The 14,814-nt window shown below is 45.9% G+C and overlaps 1 protein-coding gene across 2 annotated transcripts in view; it reads right to left on the reverse strand.

Annotated features, from left to right (window-relative positions):
- Positions 1–1,698: 1,698 nt before the first annotated feature.
- Positions 1,699–14,814, reverse strand: part of Lipc (lipase C, hepatic type) — a 123,167-nt gene continuing 110,051 nt past the window's right edge. The window contains exons 7-9 of one of the 2 annotated variants that reach the window (XM_029543007.1): positions 7,005–7,122; positions 5,398–5,616; positions 1,699–1,979 (exon numbers count right to left, since the gene is read on the reverse strand). In XM_029543007.1, the coding sequence (XP_029398867.1) occupies positions 1,838–1,979; positions 5,398–5,616; positions 7,005–7,122 (479 nt within the window). In that variant the 3' untranslated portion in view covers positions 1,699–1,837. The remainder of the gene's footprint in view (positions 1,980–5,397; positions 5,617–7,004; positions 7,123–14,814) is intronic. The other variant, XM_029543006.1, reaches the window with a different exon arrangement.

Below are 14,814 nucleotides of genomic sequence, written 5' to 3' on the forward strand. Positions count from 1 at the left end.
AATAGTCATGGCTTAACCATTCATCTCTCAGTTTTGGAAACCAGGGAGCTCCGAGATCAAGCTGCCTACATATCTGTGGTCTGGTAAGTGCACAGTACCATGTTCTCAAACAGTGGAGAGCTGAGAGCCCAGGCCTCTTTATCCCCTTCTAGGGCACTAAGCCTGCCTAGGAGAGCTGAATATTCAGAACTCATCACTTTCCAAATAAAATAGTGAAAAAGAAGATGCAGGTGTGGTTGCTTCATGGAGAAGGATGCTGAGACCAATTACCTCTCAGAATAAGTCTTTCTAAGGGAAAGGGTTTGGGATTCATGGAGGCATGGCCAGGCCCTGAGGGGAGAGGATTAGGAGGGATGGTACATCATACCAGAGGCAGCATGGTGGTGCCTTGGGGGTGGGGTGGGGGTTGGGGTGTGCTCTAGGCATTATGGGAAAGATCCTCAGGAGAGATGGCTTCAGGTAAAAGAGATGGGCGTCAATCCCCTTTTATTTCAAATTAAAAATATATATTTATTTTTAATGTATGTGTATGTCCATATCTGTGTATATGTGCAAAGAGTACAGTGCCCACTGAGGCCAAAAGAAGGCATCAGAGTTGCAAGTTATGATTACAAGTGGTTATGAGATGCCCAACACAAGTCCAGGATACTGAACTCAGGTCTTCTGCAGCATGGGCTTATACCATACTGCTTATTCAGTCTGCTGAATCCCTTATACCATTTCCTCAGGGTGGGGTAGGGGGAGGGAGCCTGCCCTTAACTCAAAGGCATCAGAATTGTGTACTCAGAGCAGTGGAGGTGACAGTGAACCTTTGTTTCTAAGTCCGTGCTACATACATTGTACACGGGATGTAGAAAGCAAGGGGGTGAGGGGTGGAGAAGGGAGGGTAGCCAAGGGCTCCGTGAACTAACAACTTCACCTCTACCACCACATTATTGTCTTAAATGTTAACATAAGAGTTCTGGGGATGCAGGCATGCAGTCCATTGCAAACTCTTTGTGATAGTTCAAGTTTTCCATTCACTTTTGTTGCATTAGTGAAAGAAAAGAATTACATTCATTAGTTAGTTATTTAAAAATTAAAATACCCACTGTCCAGCTTTCACTGCTATTGCTAGTGGGACAGTAGAATTCTTCCATGTCTGTTTCAGTGAGATAGATGTGGGATGTGTGGGATGTGTGGGATGTAACTCTTTTCTGTGATCCACATTTTTTTCTCTCTCTTTTAGGGAGCTGTATGTCTTGGCTAATGCGCTGCTACCTGTCAGCAGGGGTTAATTGGGATTTTGTTTTATTGAATGTCAATCATGTACTAAAGAAACATGATTCCTGCATGGTTCAAAAATTGGTCAGAAAAAAAAATAGCAAGGAATTATGGGGAAATTGACTTAACTGTAAAAGACACTGTAAATTAGAATAACAAGTCTAAAATGGCTCTTACATTTGAACGTATTTGCATATATTAGCATCTAATCAGAGATAAAATTGTGAAATTTTTAGTGTACTAATACCTGAAGATAGTCCTATAACATGTTTAAGCTCAGTTTTAAGATGTTTTTTACAGTGTGTGTGTGTGTGTGTGTGTGTGTGTGTGTGTGTGTCCCCACTTGGTACATGAGGCCTGTTCTTTCTGCCATGTTGGTTCCCGGGATAGAAGAAGTAGAAAGCATCTTTACCTGCTGAGCCATCTCACACAATATAGTTTGAAACCTTAGTTTATAACAGCAAATCACACCCTCCTTTACATATAAACTTTATTTAAATGTATGCATGATTGATCCTTTGTATAATTTTGGCTTCTGAATAAGGCAACCATTACGGATAAAGAATAGGTTTCTTTATTTTTTTGCATGGGTCTCTTGCCTCATCCGCTCTTTCGATTCAGTTAGTCTTTTCGACTTCACTTCACAGTTCACAAAGATTTTCTCCTGGGTAGGGTGAAGCTGGAGGTCATCCATATTTTCGGGGCAAAATGTCATTCTGAATAGAAACAAATGAACACGTGTGACGTTTCAGGTGGGGCTTACTGACGTGTTTCATCTTTTATCAGATCCTAGACCAGTGGTATAGTGGATGCAATATGATTTTTTTAACATTAGATTCTTAGGTTTGAATATAGTTTTATAACTTCAGAGGAAAAATAAAACTTGAGTCAGTGAAAGCCATCCTCCCAGGACTTTGCACTGAGACCCAAAGGACAGGAGGGCCGGAGGGCGGGCTTCCCTTGTGTTTTCTAGCTCTTCAGATTTGATGGTGAGGGTTGTTTCTCATTACATTTCCCCTACTTCAGGACAGACATCCGAGGTTCCTCAACCTCCTGAGCAGGCTTAGCTCCCCAGAGTTCATCCTTGCTAATTCAGATACAGCCCTGCCTTCCTGCTTGTTGGTGCTGACACTGGCCCCCTTAGGGTGTTTGTTTAGGAAAACAAAAACCTGGTTGCTTTGACCATTATTTTGGTCTAAGTGATATTTTATACTAACTTTAAATCTAATTGTCCTATGTATGTATGTATGTATGTATGTATGTATGTATGTATGTATGCATGTATGTATCTATCATCTAGCCTTCTCTCTACTCATCTACTAATTCATTCACCTACCCATCTATCTTTTTGTCCATCTACTCTTCTACCCCTCTATCTATTTATCATCTGCCTATCTATCTATCTATCTAACTATCTATCTATCTATCTATCCATCTATTCTTCTCTCTAGTGATCTACATATCTGTTCATCTACCCACCTAATCTTCTGCTCATCCTAGTCATCCATCCTTTTGTCTATCTATTCATCAACCTGTCTATTTATCATTCCACTACTCCAGAATAATAACTCTATCTGTCCATCTACTTATTGGCACAGGGTGAGTTACTTAACCTACTTTTTCTTTTATCTCTTATATTTAGAAGAGTGGTTGAGAGTATAAGGTTTTGTGCTTGTGTCTTGACTTTGGACTTTGGATTCCCAAAGGTGCTAAACATTGGTTCCATGAGACAGGTGGTATGATTTCTATTTGTTACTACAGACTCCAGTCTTAAAGAGGCAGAGTTATTATCTGAGGCTATACAGGTGGTGAGCTATGACACAGGACTGGCCAACACAGAATTCTGACTGACTCTGTTAGCCATGGTGTTTAGTTCACTGCCTGACTCCTGGGAATGCCTATGGCCCCCTCAAAGCCTGCTGCAGTACAGTCCAGGTCTCTATAACATGAGGCACTTGTCTTTAGTGTTCCTGGGCCGTGCACCACTGGAATCTTGACATTCAGAGTCCACAGACTGCATCAGTAGCAGCTGAGAGCTTGTTAGAAATGAGAAATCTGAGGTCCCACCTAGGCCTGCTAAGGCAGGCTTGCATTCTGACAAGTTTGTAGGCTAATTCAGATTGGAGAAGCTTGTGGATGGAGCACACCATTAGCAAAATTAATGTATCTTGCTTTCCTAATGGTGTCCTGGAGTCTATGTTGAAAGCTACAGCTCAAGCATTTGGGGGTGTCCCAGAGGAAGCAACTGATGTACCTTTATTACTAATACCCAGTGATGCAATTCTGCTAAATTGGGCTAGAGAAAATCAGATTAATGGAGCCAAGACCAATGGAGAAAGGCACTATTTAAAACAGTATATCAGCAAGAAAGGGGACAATGAATCTGACCCACGCAAGGCAGAGTTAGGCTTAGACACGAACTAGCTATGGAACATCTGCAAGCCCTAGAATCCTGACTCGTGCACCCAGGATCTCCCTGTCAGGTCACGTGAGATTAATGTTAAGTTCACTCTGTCCCATGTCCTCTATACTTTGGGAGCCTTTTTCCTCTTCGCCTTTCTTCTTCAGTACCATACAGTGTGCATCAATGTAGACAGCAGTGCACAGGGCAAGGCAGACAGACTGCCACAATGAACAGCCACCTATGTGGGCAATTATCTCTAGCCAGGAGGCTGTGGAGAGGAGCACTGCCCGGGAGGACTGTGGACCCAAAGGGTCCTCAAAGTCTCATAAGAATAGCCAAGAGTGTGAGGAGGAGAAGTGGCTTAATTTTCTCAGCGTGATCATGCGGAGGCCATTTGACAGCTGCAGAGTATGCGTTCAGCAACTGCCATGGTTTTGCATTCCAGGGAGATAAAATCTCAGAGTGCAGTTGTGTAAGGGACCAAGGCATAAGTCTGCCATGGGCAGGTTCCGGGCAATGGAAACTGAGGCCGAGGGAGGCATGCTGTTCAGAGGTGAGTGGCCTACTGTTTGCTATCTCTGCTAAGCCAAAAAAGGGGAACTGGAATTTCTTGAACACAGAGGGCAGAGCTAGGAAAGTCATTTGGAAGCACAGAAGTGTCCTGCCATGGAGAATGCAAAGCTATAGAGAAGCATGGTTGCCATGGCAAAGTATGTTGAACATCACTCTGCTCTGCTAAGTCTGTAAGCACCACCGGACCACACTTCCCTTTCTTCTTCTCCTACTCCCATCCCAACCCCTTCTTTCCCCGAGGAACTTTGGAGCCAGAAGAGGTGACACAAAGAGTGGCATGTCTTAGGGGTCACATTGTTCTTATCAAACTTCCTCGGGGTTTTCCTAGGTCTCTTTCAAGATTCTGGATCAGATGCTTTGCATGTGGGTCCAAGAACTCTGCATATTTAATAATGACTCTTCCCAGGGACTCTTCAGCACCTAAGGCGGGGTGGGGGGATGACAAGAAAGACACACACACACACACCACACACACAGGGGGGGTGGGGAGAGGGAGAGAGAGAGAGACTCAGGCACAGACACAGAGACACACAGAATGACAGAGACAACAAGAAACAAAGAAACAGGCAAAGAGAAACAGACATAATCACATAGAGAAAAAGAGACACACGGAGATAGAGAACAGAGAGACACAGAGAGTGACAGAGACAAAGCAAAACAAAGAAATAGAGAGAAACAGAATACGCATAGAGAATAAAGAGATGCACACACAGTCAGAGAGGGGCAAGAAGGGAGGGGAAAGAGAGGAGGGGAAAGAGGGGAGGGGGGGGAGGAAAGGGGGAAGAGGGGAGGGGAGGAGGGGTCTGGGGATTGCAGCCTCTCAGGCTCTTCTCTGGCTCAACAACCAAGCAGGATGTAGCTCTCAGCAGTCCTCCCCCAGGGCTCTGTCTGCACTCTGGGCTTTGGGGAGCCTCAGACTGCAGAGGAAGTAGCTGGTGACAGCCACAGCTGGGAAGAAACTGGCCATGCAGTCAGAAGACCTTAGCCTTCATCTTTGCCTTCCACCTTGGGCTGAGTGAACAAGGGAGAGCCCCGTGTCTTCCTTGCACCTATCACCAAGGTGTCTGACACCCACTCCCTGTGACTGGCGGGAGGCTGAGGTGGGAAACCCACCACTTGGAACCCATAGGCATAGAGCGAGGAGCTGTTCCTGTCACCTTTGCTGCGTCTCTCCAGCTTTGACCCAGATGGTCTTCAGAATGAGGCCCGAGTGGTGAGGTTCTATGCCCCATAGCATGATGGTCTGCACTGTGTTCCACACATTGGCCCACACTGCACTGTTTTCCCACTTGAACTTGAGCACGATCAACTCGCCGATGTCTTTGTCCAGTGTGATAAGGAAGGAATAGGTTTTATTGCTGGTAATCCCTTCGCCCCTTGAAAATACAAAGGGAACCAGTTAGCTGAGTTTAGCTGTAGCACCCAAGTGCCACTGAGGCACACTCAGGGTACCTAAGTGACTTTGGTGGGTATTTCCATTTCCAAAACCAATGTTCAATAAACAATATGGGCAATAGGTATGGCAAGCTGAAAAGAGTTTCCCCAATAATAAAATCAGGTAGCCATACTATTTTCTGTATTATCACATCAGAAAGGATCTGAGATCCGTTGCTGTTACGAATGGAGTTGACATCTTTTAGCATGGTAGGGCTAAGTGATGGATCTGGACAGTCTCTGTGGCTTATTCACACAGACAACCCATACCACACTTTCTTCCTAAAAAGGGGTCCTCTCTGTATAAACAGAACCATCCATTAACAGGACAGAAAAAAAATGCAGGAACGGATTCATTGACTGACAGCAAGACTGACTCGCTACTGTTACTGTTCTGCTTACGGGGCTCCAAGACCATACAGCATCCCTTCACTGAAAGACAGAGAGGCCAGCTCAGCAGTGCCCTGTCTTTAATCCAGAACGATCCCTCAGGGGAAATTATTGACAATACAGAGGTAACGCTTCCTCTAGGTGAGGTAAGTTGAATGGAGAGTTCCCTGGTATGGCTCATCTTGGCTCCTGCCAAGTGTGATAAAGATGGTGTGGGTGTCCGAACAGCTGCTAGGCTGTGAGCATCCACCCTAAGGGTAAATCCCTCAGCATACCCTCCCAGCAGAGCACGGCACTGGGAAATATTACGCTGGGGACAATCTTGAGGAAGCTAAGAGCTGTCCCTGAAAGGAATGCTCGGCTCATGCCACATCCTGAGGGGGTCTATGGGGAGGGTTGAGATGCTAGAAAAGGTTGTGGTCACTTTCTGGATGGGAAACTGGGGAAGGGGGTGGTCTCTGAGTGAGGCACTGTGGGGCCACTTGTGTGAACAGGTATGTCACGGAGCAGTGGTCAGATTGGGCTGGCTCTGGGGCTGACTGAGTTTGCTCACTTTCGATGACGGAAAATAATTACCGTTTTGTTCCTAGGCATGTTTTCCTGAACTCACCGGGAAGGTGTTCCGGAGTCTCTGTGAGGACCCCTGCCTCTCCCTCACACCTTCTCCCAACCTGGGTCTTGTCTGCTTTACACACTTGAGGGGAGCCAACTCTGGCTTCTCTTTGTTCACAGGGTGATAGCCCCACCATGTTCATGGCTGGAGCTCAGAGTTCCTTTCCTGGAGCTGGGTGAGCCTGAGATGCCCTGTGAGACAGGACTGGGTAGGGATCCCATTGGCCAGCATGTTTGGGGCAGCCGTGGCAGAAAGTGCCCAAGGAAAGTGGAATCTGTAAGAGAAACAAGTGTGCCATCGCCACAGATGGGCCACACCGGGACTTACAGGGTGATGGGAATTCTTTTTATTTCTTCTTTTGTTCCCAGCAGCGACATGGTAAAAGTAGGCTCTATTGGCTTCTCGATTTGATTGATGAACTGGATCTTGAACTGGTAATGATAAACTAGAGGTGGAGGAGGAAAGAGAGGGGCCAAGATGGGGAGGAGAAAAAAAATTAAGTAGGACCCTTTTAACACACATCCCCCCCCCCTTCTTCTTCTTCTTTTGAGGTAGGGTCTCATGTAGCCCAAGCTGGCCTTGAACTACCTATGTAGCTGAGGATGACCTTGAACTTCTGATCCTTCTGCTTTACCGCCATAAGTGCTGGGGTCCCAGGCATGCTCCGCCACACCTGGCTTATTCAGCACTAGAGATCAAACCTCGGCCCTTTGTACATGCTAGGCAAGCTCTCTACCAGCTAAGTGCATGTTTTAAATGAAGCTGGATCATGTGTAATCCTTGCTGGACGTGGACTCACGATCTTCCTGCCTCAGTTGCCCTAGCACTGGGGTCATACACTTCCCTGATCAACTATTTATGTAGGAATTACAATTTAAACTCCTGCACTGTTTTGTTTTGTTTTTTATTTAAAAATGCAAAGGAAAAAGTTTAAATGGTTAGGCACCAAAATGTTAACATTTTTTTCACCTGAGAAGTGGGGCTGCGGATGTTTTCCTCCTTCTCTGTCTCTGTGTAGCCCGAGTGTGACACAGGACTCATACCATATGTGTAATAGTAATGGCGGTGGCTGGGGATGGCTCTGTGAGACACCCAAGATGTGGGAGGCCTTGGTTTTATCCCCAACACCACAAAATCAAACGAAATAAATACTGTTTGTCAAAAGCTAGTGAGATGAGGGATTAGGGAAATGGCTCAGCTGTTAAAGGGCTTGTCTCACACCTGTGAGGTTCTGAGTTCATTCTCTACATAAGAAGCTGGGTGTAATGAATTTGTTCGTAATCCCAGCTGCTGTGAGATTGGAGGCAGATACACAAGGTCAAGTTCCAGGACAAGGAGAGACCTTGTCTCAAAAAGGTGGAAAGTCCCTGAGGGCTGACATCCTAGGTCTTTGGACCTCACAGCACACACACACACACACACACACACACACGCACACACACACACACACACACACACAGAGTGGTACATTGGAGTACAGAACTGAGTTGTCATTTCAACTGGCTTCTAAGTTGTAGATATGTTGGAACCTTTCATACTCCAGGACATGGTCCCCTTTAGCAAATCAAAGGAACTTTTTAGGGACTGCTGGATAATGGGGTCATTTCCCTCTGTTGTGCTCTCTGGCCCTAATGACAGCATTTCCATGTTCTAGGCAGTTCCTAGCATCAAGCTTCTGTAGGTCCCCTGAGCCTACATGCCTGTGGGAATAGGCAGGCTTTGGCTCTAGATGTCTTGGGCCTTGGGCTGTTTGTCTTGCCAGCCATCTGGGTTCTATGCAGGGTTCTGGAAGGAAGGTTTTTTTCTTGTCTACTTCAATACAGTCAGACCCTGTACCTTCCAGTGCTCAGATCCTCAGGCTGGACGCCCTGATGTCACAAAAGGCTGCAGGTGAAAAAAAAGACCATGGCTACTGGCCCAAGACCAAGTCCTAAACACTTGGGTGACAGCTGTGGGAGGAAGGACCCTGGCTTCTCATCCCAGGTGCTCCTGGGGAGGTCTTCCACTGTTTGGTGGTTGCCAGGGGAACCCTGTACCAAGTAGGTGGTACTATAAATTGAACCAAGGCAGAAAGGGAAGATCTACTTAGGACATAGGCTGCAGGTGCTAGGGGAAGGGGCTCTGGGTTGTGGGCAAAACAAGAGGCAGGGGACTGGCCTCTTGTGGTGCTCCAAGCAGGAGGTGGATGTATTCTAAGCACTCATGGAATCCCTAGAGCTGTAGATTTTCAACTGACCCTTCTTAAGGGGTACTTAGTGTTGGCTGCATGTTCAGCCTCATGATATTGGACCTGGGTAAGTGGAACTGGATGTTTTACCAGGTGACTTGCAGATATTATCTCATTTAACCCTTGAAACAAGTGATATTACTGTCTCATTTAACCCTCACAGCAATTACTACTGTTATTATTTTATTTTACAGAGGAATGTGTGGCACACAGAGGTTCGGTGACTTTCTGAAGAGCACACAGCTAGCAGCATCACAGAGATGTAAGCCCAGACAGCCTGGCTGGTGGAGCTGAACTTCTAAATGTTGAGATCTGAGGCCGATAGCTTCCATATCAATAGCTCCCAAATCAATAACTCCCTTGTCAATAACTCCCTATCAATAGCTCCTGTATATCCCAAGAAAGAAGATAAAATGTAAGAAAAGATTTAAGTTGGGAAAAAAAAGTCAAAAATAATTATTTAGCTAATAATAAACTAGGGTCAGTTGTGGTGGTGCACACCTCTGATCCCAGCTCTAGGGAGGCAGAGGCTGGAGGATTACTTTGAGTGTGAGACCAGCTAGCTTTACATAGCAAGCTCCACGACAGCCAGGACTACACAAAGAGACCCTTTCTCAAAAATCTAAACAAACAAACAAATAGATAATATAAATAAAAAGAAATTAATTAGTCAGTACTGGGAAAAGAATGACTTGTTTCTAAGATTGGATTTTTGTTATGCTAGACAGGCTAGTCTTGGACTTGTGGGCTCAAGTGATCCTCCTGCCTCAGCCTCCTGAGTAGCTGGGAAGACAGGTGCATGCAGCTATGCCGGGCTATTAGTCACAGTCTTGGTAGCTGCTGTGTCATGCTTGCTGGATCACAGAGGCTGAGTGTCTCGTGCAATGGACTTAGTTTTTGTCACACTGTTTCTATGGCACTGGCTTTATCTTCCTGGTGATGTCATCATCTGAAGGAAGAAACAGAGGCTTCTAGAAAGCAAAGCATACGTGAGCAAATTGCTCACTTTCTTGGGACTAATGACTGTTGGTCATTATAATGACAAAGTTAGATAGTTGACTCCGTGACCATGAGTCTGACCTTGTTACTTACTCTTAGAAGCCATTAAAAGATATTTTTTTTCAAGAGCAAGAGAGAGATGGCTGAAGATACAGCTCAGTAATTAAGAGCATGTACTGCTCTTGCAGAGGACCCAAGTTTGATTCTTAGCACCCTCAACTGCCTGTAACTCCAGGGGTCCTGCAATCTCTCCCACGGACACCTGTGCTCTCATGCACACACACACACACACACACACACACACACACACACACACCTCCATGGATATCTGCACTCATATGCATACACACACACACATACACACACACACACACACACACACTCCCCTCCATGGATACCTGTGCTCACATGCATGCACACACACACACACACACACACACACACACTCCCCTCCATGGATACCTGTGCTCAGATGCATGCACGCACACACACACACACACACACACACACACACATACACACACACAAATTTTAAAATAAATATTTTAAAAGATATTTTCCCAAGCAGTTTCACTTGATGGAAGAAAAGAAAAGCTAACGTTAAAAGCACAGAGCCTGTAATTGTCTACAGCGTATAAGACGGAACTCTACACAACAGGAGGCAGGGAGCCTGCATAGTCCCAGGAGTCCCAGGAGGGGGGATGTTGCCAGAACTTGTAACCATTTCTCCTGGAGAGGGCAGAGAGGCAGTGTTGATGCTTTTCTCCAAGATCCACACCTCTTACAATAAATATTTTAATTATCCTTATAGGGGAAAGGAGCTTAGCAAAATGCTTAAAAAGCAACCAAGAGAAAAGGAACCTCAGAGCCCTGGCCTCGATGGAGCTTCCAGTGGTACCTGCCCCCTCTGCCATGTCTGGTGGGCTTCACTGTGCTTATTCTAGCTCCCTGGGCATCTTCAGGGAGGAAATCTTGTCTCCGCTGGAATTGCCACAAGAGGACAGAGCTCATTAGACACCTATGGAGTACATAGTGGGCTCTTTATTAAAGAGCCATAAAGAAGGACACTGCATTAAAGGCCTCCTCCCCTGACTGTAACAAGATAGAACAATCACCTTTGCTGTGGTACACCAAGCTACATAATATACTGTTTTATCCACCTACCCTCTCAGTTTTTGGCTCTTTTTTCAATTTTGTTTTTCTGAGACAGGGTCTCATGTAGCCCAGGCTGGTCCAAATCTACTTTGTACCAGAGGATGGCCTTGAACTGGTGATCCTCCTGCCTCTGCCTCCCAAGTCCTGAGATTATAAGTCTATACCACCACATCAAGTTTATGCAGTATAGGGCATTGAACCCAGGGTTTCATGCATGCTAGGTGAGGTCTCTGCCAACTGAGCCACATCCCTAACCCTCATATTTGGTTCTCTTAGTGAAATTAAATAACTGCAACATGCTGTCTCTCTTTTGCTGTGGGTACCCCGCAGGGTCCCATCCTCTTTCTCTCTCTTGCTCTCGCTCTTGCTCTCTACTCTTCTCTGCCTAGCTCTGAACCTGGAATGTGATTCTGGCAGTTTCTGCGTGTTCTCTTGCCAGTTGGCTTCTGGGTGGGTTCGGGCACTAGGGTGGTGCTGAGCAGAGAAGCCAGTGACCTTTCCCTGCCCCTGCATGCTCTGGAGCTGACTATGCAACAGCTGCACCGCCACAATCAGCAACAACCCTCCCCCCCCCCCCAGCTCTTCTGGGCTCTCCCAAGGCTTATTCTTTCCTCTGCTCCCCCTCCCACCCCATGCCATGGTCAGGTGCTGACACAGCCTTTGCCAACTTCCTTTTCTATCACCCACCTCCACAGAGAGTTCCATTTGTTTTCTTCCGAAAAACCCAGGCCACACCCAGGCCCTGTTTCTCAGCTGAGTCCTACGCTGCTGGGTGCTGATGATCTGGTTGAAGTTCAGGCTTGGCACAAGGGATTAGAGTTCTACAGTCATCCAGATTAGAAAAGGGGAACATAATTCCAAACCAGGAGTTCTGGAGCAAAAGACCCTTCTCATGCCAACTAACATTGGTGTCTGGCAAGTCTTGTGTGTCCTTTGAAATCAATGGCAAATGCTTGACCCTGAAGTAGCCCAGGGCAAAGAGATTGTTCCCCAAAGCTCTTCCCCCAGCCCCCTCCCCCTGCTGCCCCTGGTGACTTCCATATGAGCTGACCCTTTATCAGAGGCCTCTTTCTTGTCTCCTGAAGGTCCAGCCCTGACTTGGGAGTGAGAATTTCTTGTCCCTAAATTAGATATGTACCCTGTCTCTTCTTTTCCTGAGTGCTGAATGGGAGGAGGCAGATGTCCACATCTGGGAGCCTGCGGTTTGGAGATTTTGGGAGGTGGTCCTCTGTTGGACCCGATCACCAAGGCCCCTTGAGCTCACACAATCTCTGAAGGGGAGAGCTGTGTGGCTGCTGGGAGTATGAGTGGTCAGGAGGCCTGTATACAAAGGCAGAAAGCCAGGTGTGGTGGCACACAGCTGCAATCCCAGACCTTGGAAGGCAGAAGCAGAAGGACAGCCACAAGTTCGAGGCCAGCTTAGGGTTCATAGTGAGGTTCTGTCCTAAAAGTTCAAAGTAGTTAAAATGATATAATGGAATGATAACAAAGGTGTGTGTGTGTGTGTGTGTGTGTGTGTGTGTGGTGGGTGGGGGTGGCCATTCCTCCCCGATGTCAAGACCACTGGTATTCACAGAGCACTCCTGCAGACCCCACGTCTGCACTGGAGCTCTGCATGAATGCAAGCACTTTTTTTTGGAGAATCTTGACGTGAAATGAATTCAACATGAAAAAGCCTTTTAGGTTAGGATATGGCTCAGCAGGGAGAAAGTTTGTCTAGCATGTGCAGGACTCTGAGTTCAGCCCCGAGCCAAGAACTAATTTATTCTTATTTGAATGCGCATAAACACTTTTATTAATTCTGGTGGAATTACAAAGGTTAGGGGAGAAGGCATGATTGCTTTGCTTGCTTACCTTATGATGTGTTTAATTGGGTTGCTAATAAAATGATTTGTCCCCCAAAATTATCCTGTGACTTCAAAGAGTCCAGATAAGCCTGTGTTTTGACAGGAGAAATGGATTCACATCTTGTAGATAGAAGGCCTGAAGGAGTCTGCCGACCTGGAATGAGGTGGGGTGACTCCCTCCAGAGAGAAATCTGGGGTGAGCCCATGCTGTAAAAAATCCTGAATTCTCATTCCTGTGGACTCTACTAGTGCCATTTATTAAAATTAACAAAGACCAGAATTTTTCTTCTCCCAGAGGCTGTGGTGAACCCAAGGTACAGAATTTGTGAAAGGTGAATGTTTTGTTTCCTGTCCCTTTTTTTGCTGTGAGCCATTAGTAGCTCCAGAGGTCTTAGGCTCTCTCTGCCAACGTTGCAGGAGGCTTTTTTCCTCCTGGTATGGATTTTACCTCACTGAGATTTAGGTCTGAGCTCTCCAGTGCTTTCCTGCTGTGCCACGAATTTGCTCCTAAACCCCAGGGAAGCTGACAGTCACAGGACTAAGGGCCCAAAGATGGTATTGTCCTGAGTGCTAAGGCAGGGAACAGACCTGGGATTCATTGACCCGGAGCAGGGCAAGGGACTATATAATTATGTGTATGTGGGATGTGTATTCCAGCAGCCATATCGAAGTTTAACACTTAGGGCCCCATAGCTTGACACCCAGATGCAACAAGACTGGGCACCTGCCCTTTTGTGGGTAGCTTGTTAGGGTGTTGTCGACTGCCTAAGAAAGAACATAGGGAAAGAGTGCCTGTGTGTCTGTGTATATGTATACATGCCTCTGTGTGTCTGCATGTGTGTATTCATATGCATGTATCTGAATGTATATAAGTAAATGTGTATATGTATGTGTACATATACACATGTACATGTACTTGTACATATATGTATATGGTATATTTGTGAGTGTATGTGTATTTGTACATGTGCATGCATGTGTTTATATGTGTGTTTTTAAATGTGTGGATGACTGTATTCATGTGTATATATATGCAGATGCTATGTGTATATGCTTTTGAATGTGTACATATATGCATGTGTGCATGCATGTGGGATATTGGGCTGGTTGTCTTGTGCTGTGGGTCTTCATTGTATGGTGGAACTAACAGTCCTCAGCTGGGAATCAGGGTCCAGAGTTTCAGTTTTATTTTTTTTAATTTTTTTAAATTTTTATTTATTTATTTTTTTTTGCCACCAACTCCCTGTTCCCTCTTTGAAACTGTACTGCCTGTCTTTGAGATGGAACTCTCCTCACAGCACCTGAAAGTAGTGGATATCTCTCTCCTAGAAGATGTCCCCTCTACAGGGCTGGCCAGGCAGATGAGACCCAATAGAAAGGCCCATGTTCAGTGGCTCATCCCCAGACTTGTTGACACTCCTTACTTTGTGGCTACAAATTGGCCTTCCTTATGCTGATCTTAAGTTTCTCACTGTTTCTTCTGAAACTCATCCTGGAAAATATAGCGAAAGCCTCCAAAGAATTAGCTGAGAAAAGTCAAAGACAGATGGACTGCTCAAGTGACTGTCTGGTCACCTAGAGGAGGTCCAGGGAGTTAGGGAGGAAGGAGTCAGGAATGTGAGGTCACTCTGGGTCTGGGTCAGACACTTTGGAGGCTATGAGAAGCTAAAGGAGGAAGGACTCAAAGCCAGGCCAGCTTCAACCAGATATAGTATAGATATAGATAGATGTACTGGCTAGTTTTGTGTCAACTTGACACAGCTGGAGTTATCACAGAGAAAGGAGCTTCAGTTGGGGAAATGCCTCCATGAAATCCAGCTATAAGGCATTTTCTCAATTAGTGATCAAGCGGGGAGGTCCCCTTGTGGGTGGTGCCATCTCTGGGCTGGTAGTCTTGGGTTCTATAAGA

Source organism: Mus pahari, chromosome 10 (genome assembly GCF_900095145.1).
Source record: "Mus pahari chromosome 10, PAHARI_EIJ_v1.1, whole genome shotgun sequence".
Taxonomy (NCBI): domain Eukaryota; kingdom Metazoa; phylum Chordata; class Mammalia; order Rodentia; family Muridae; genus Mus; species Mus pahari.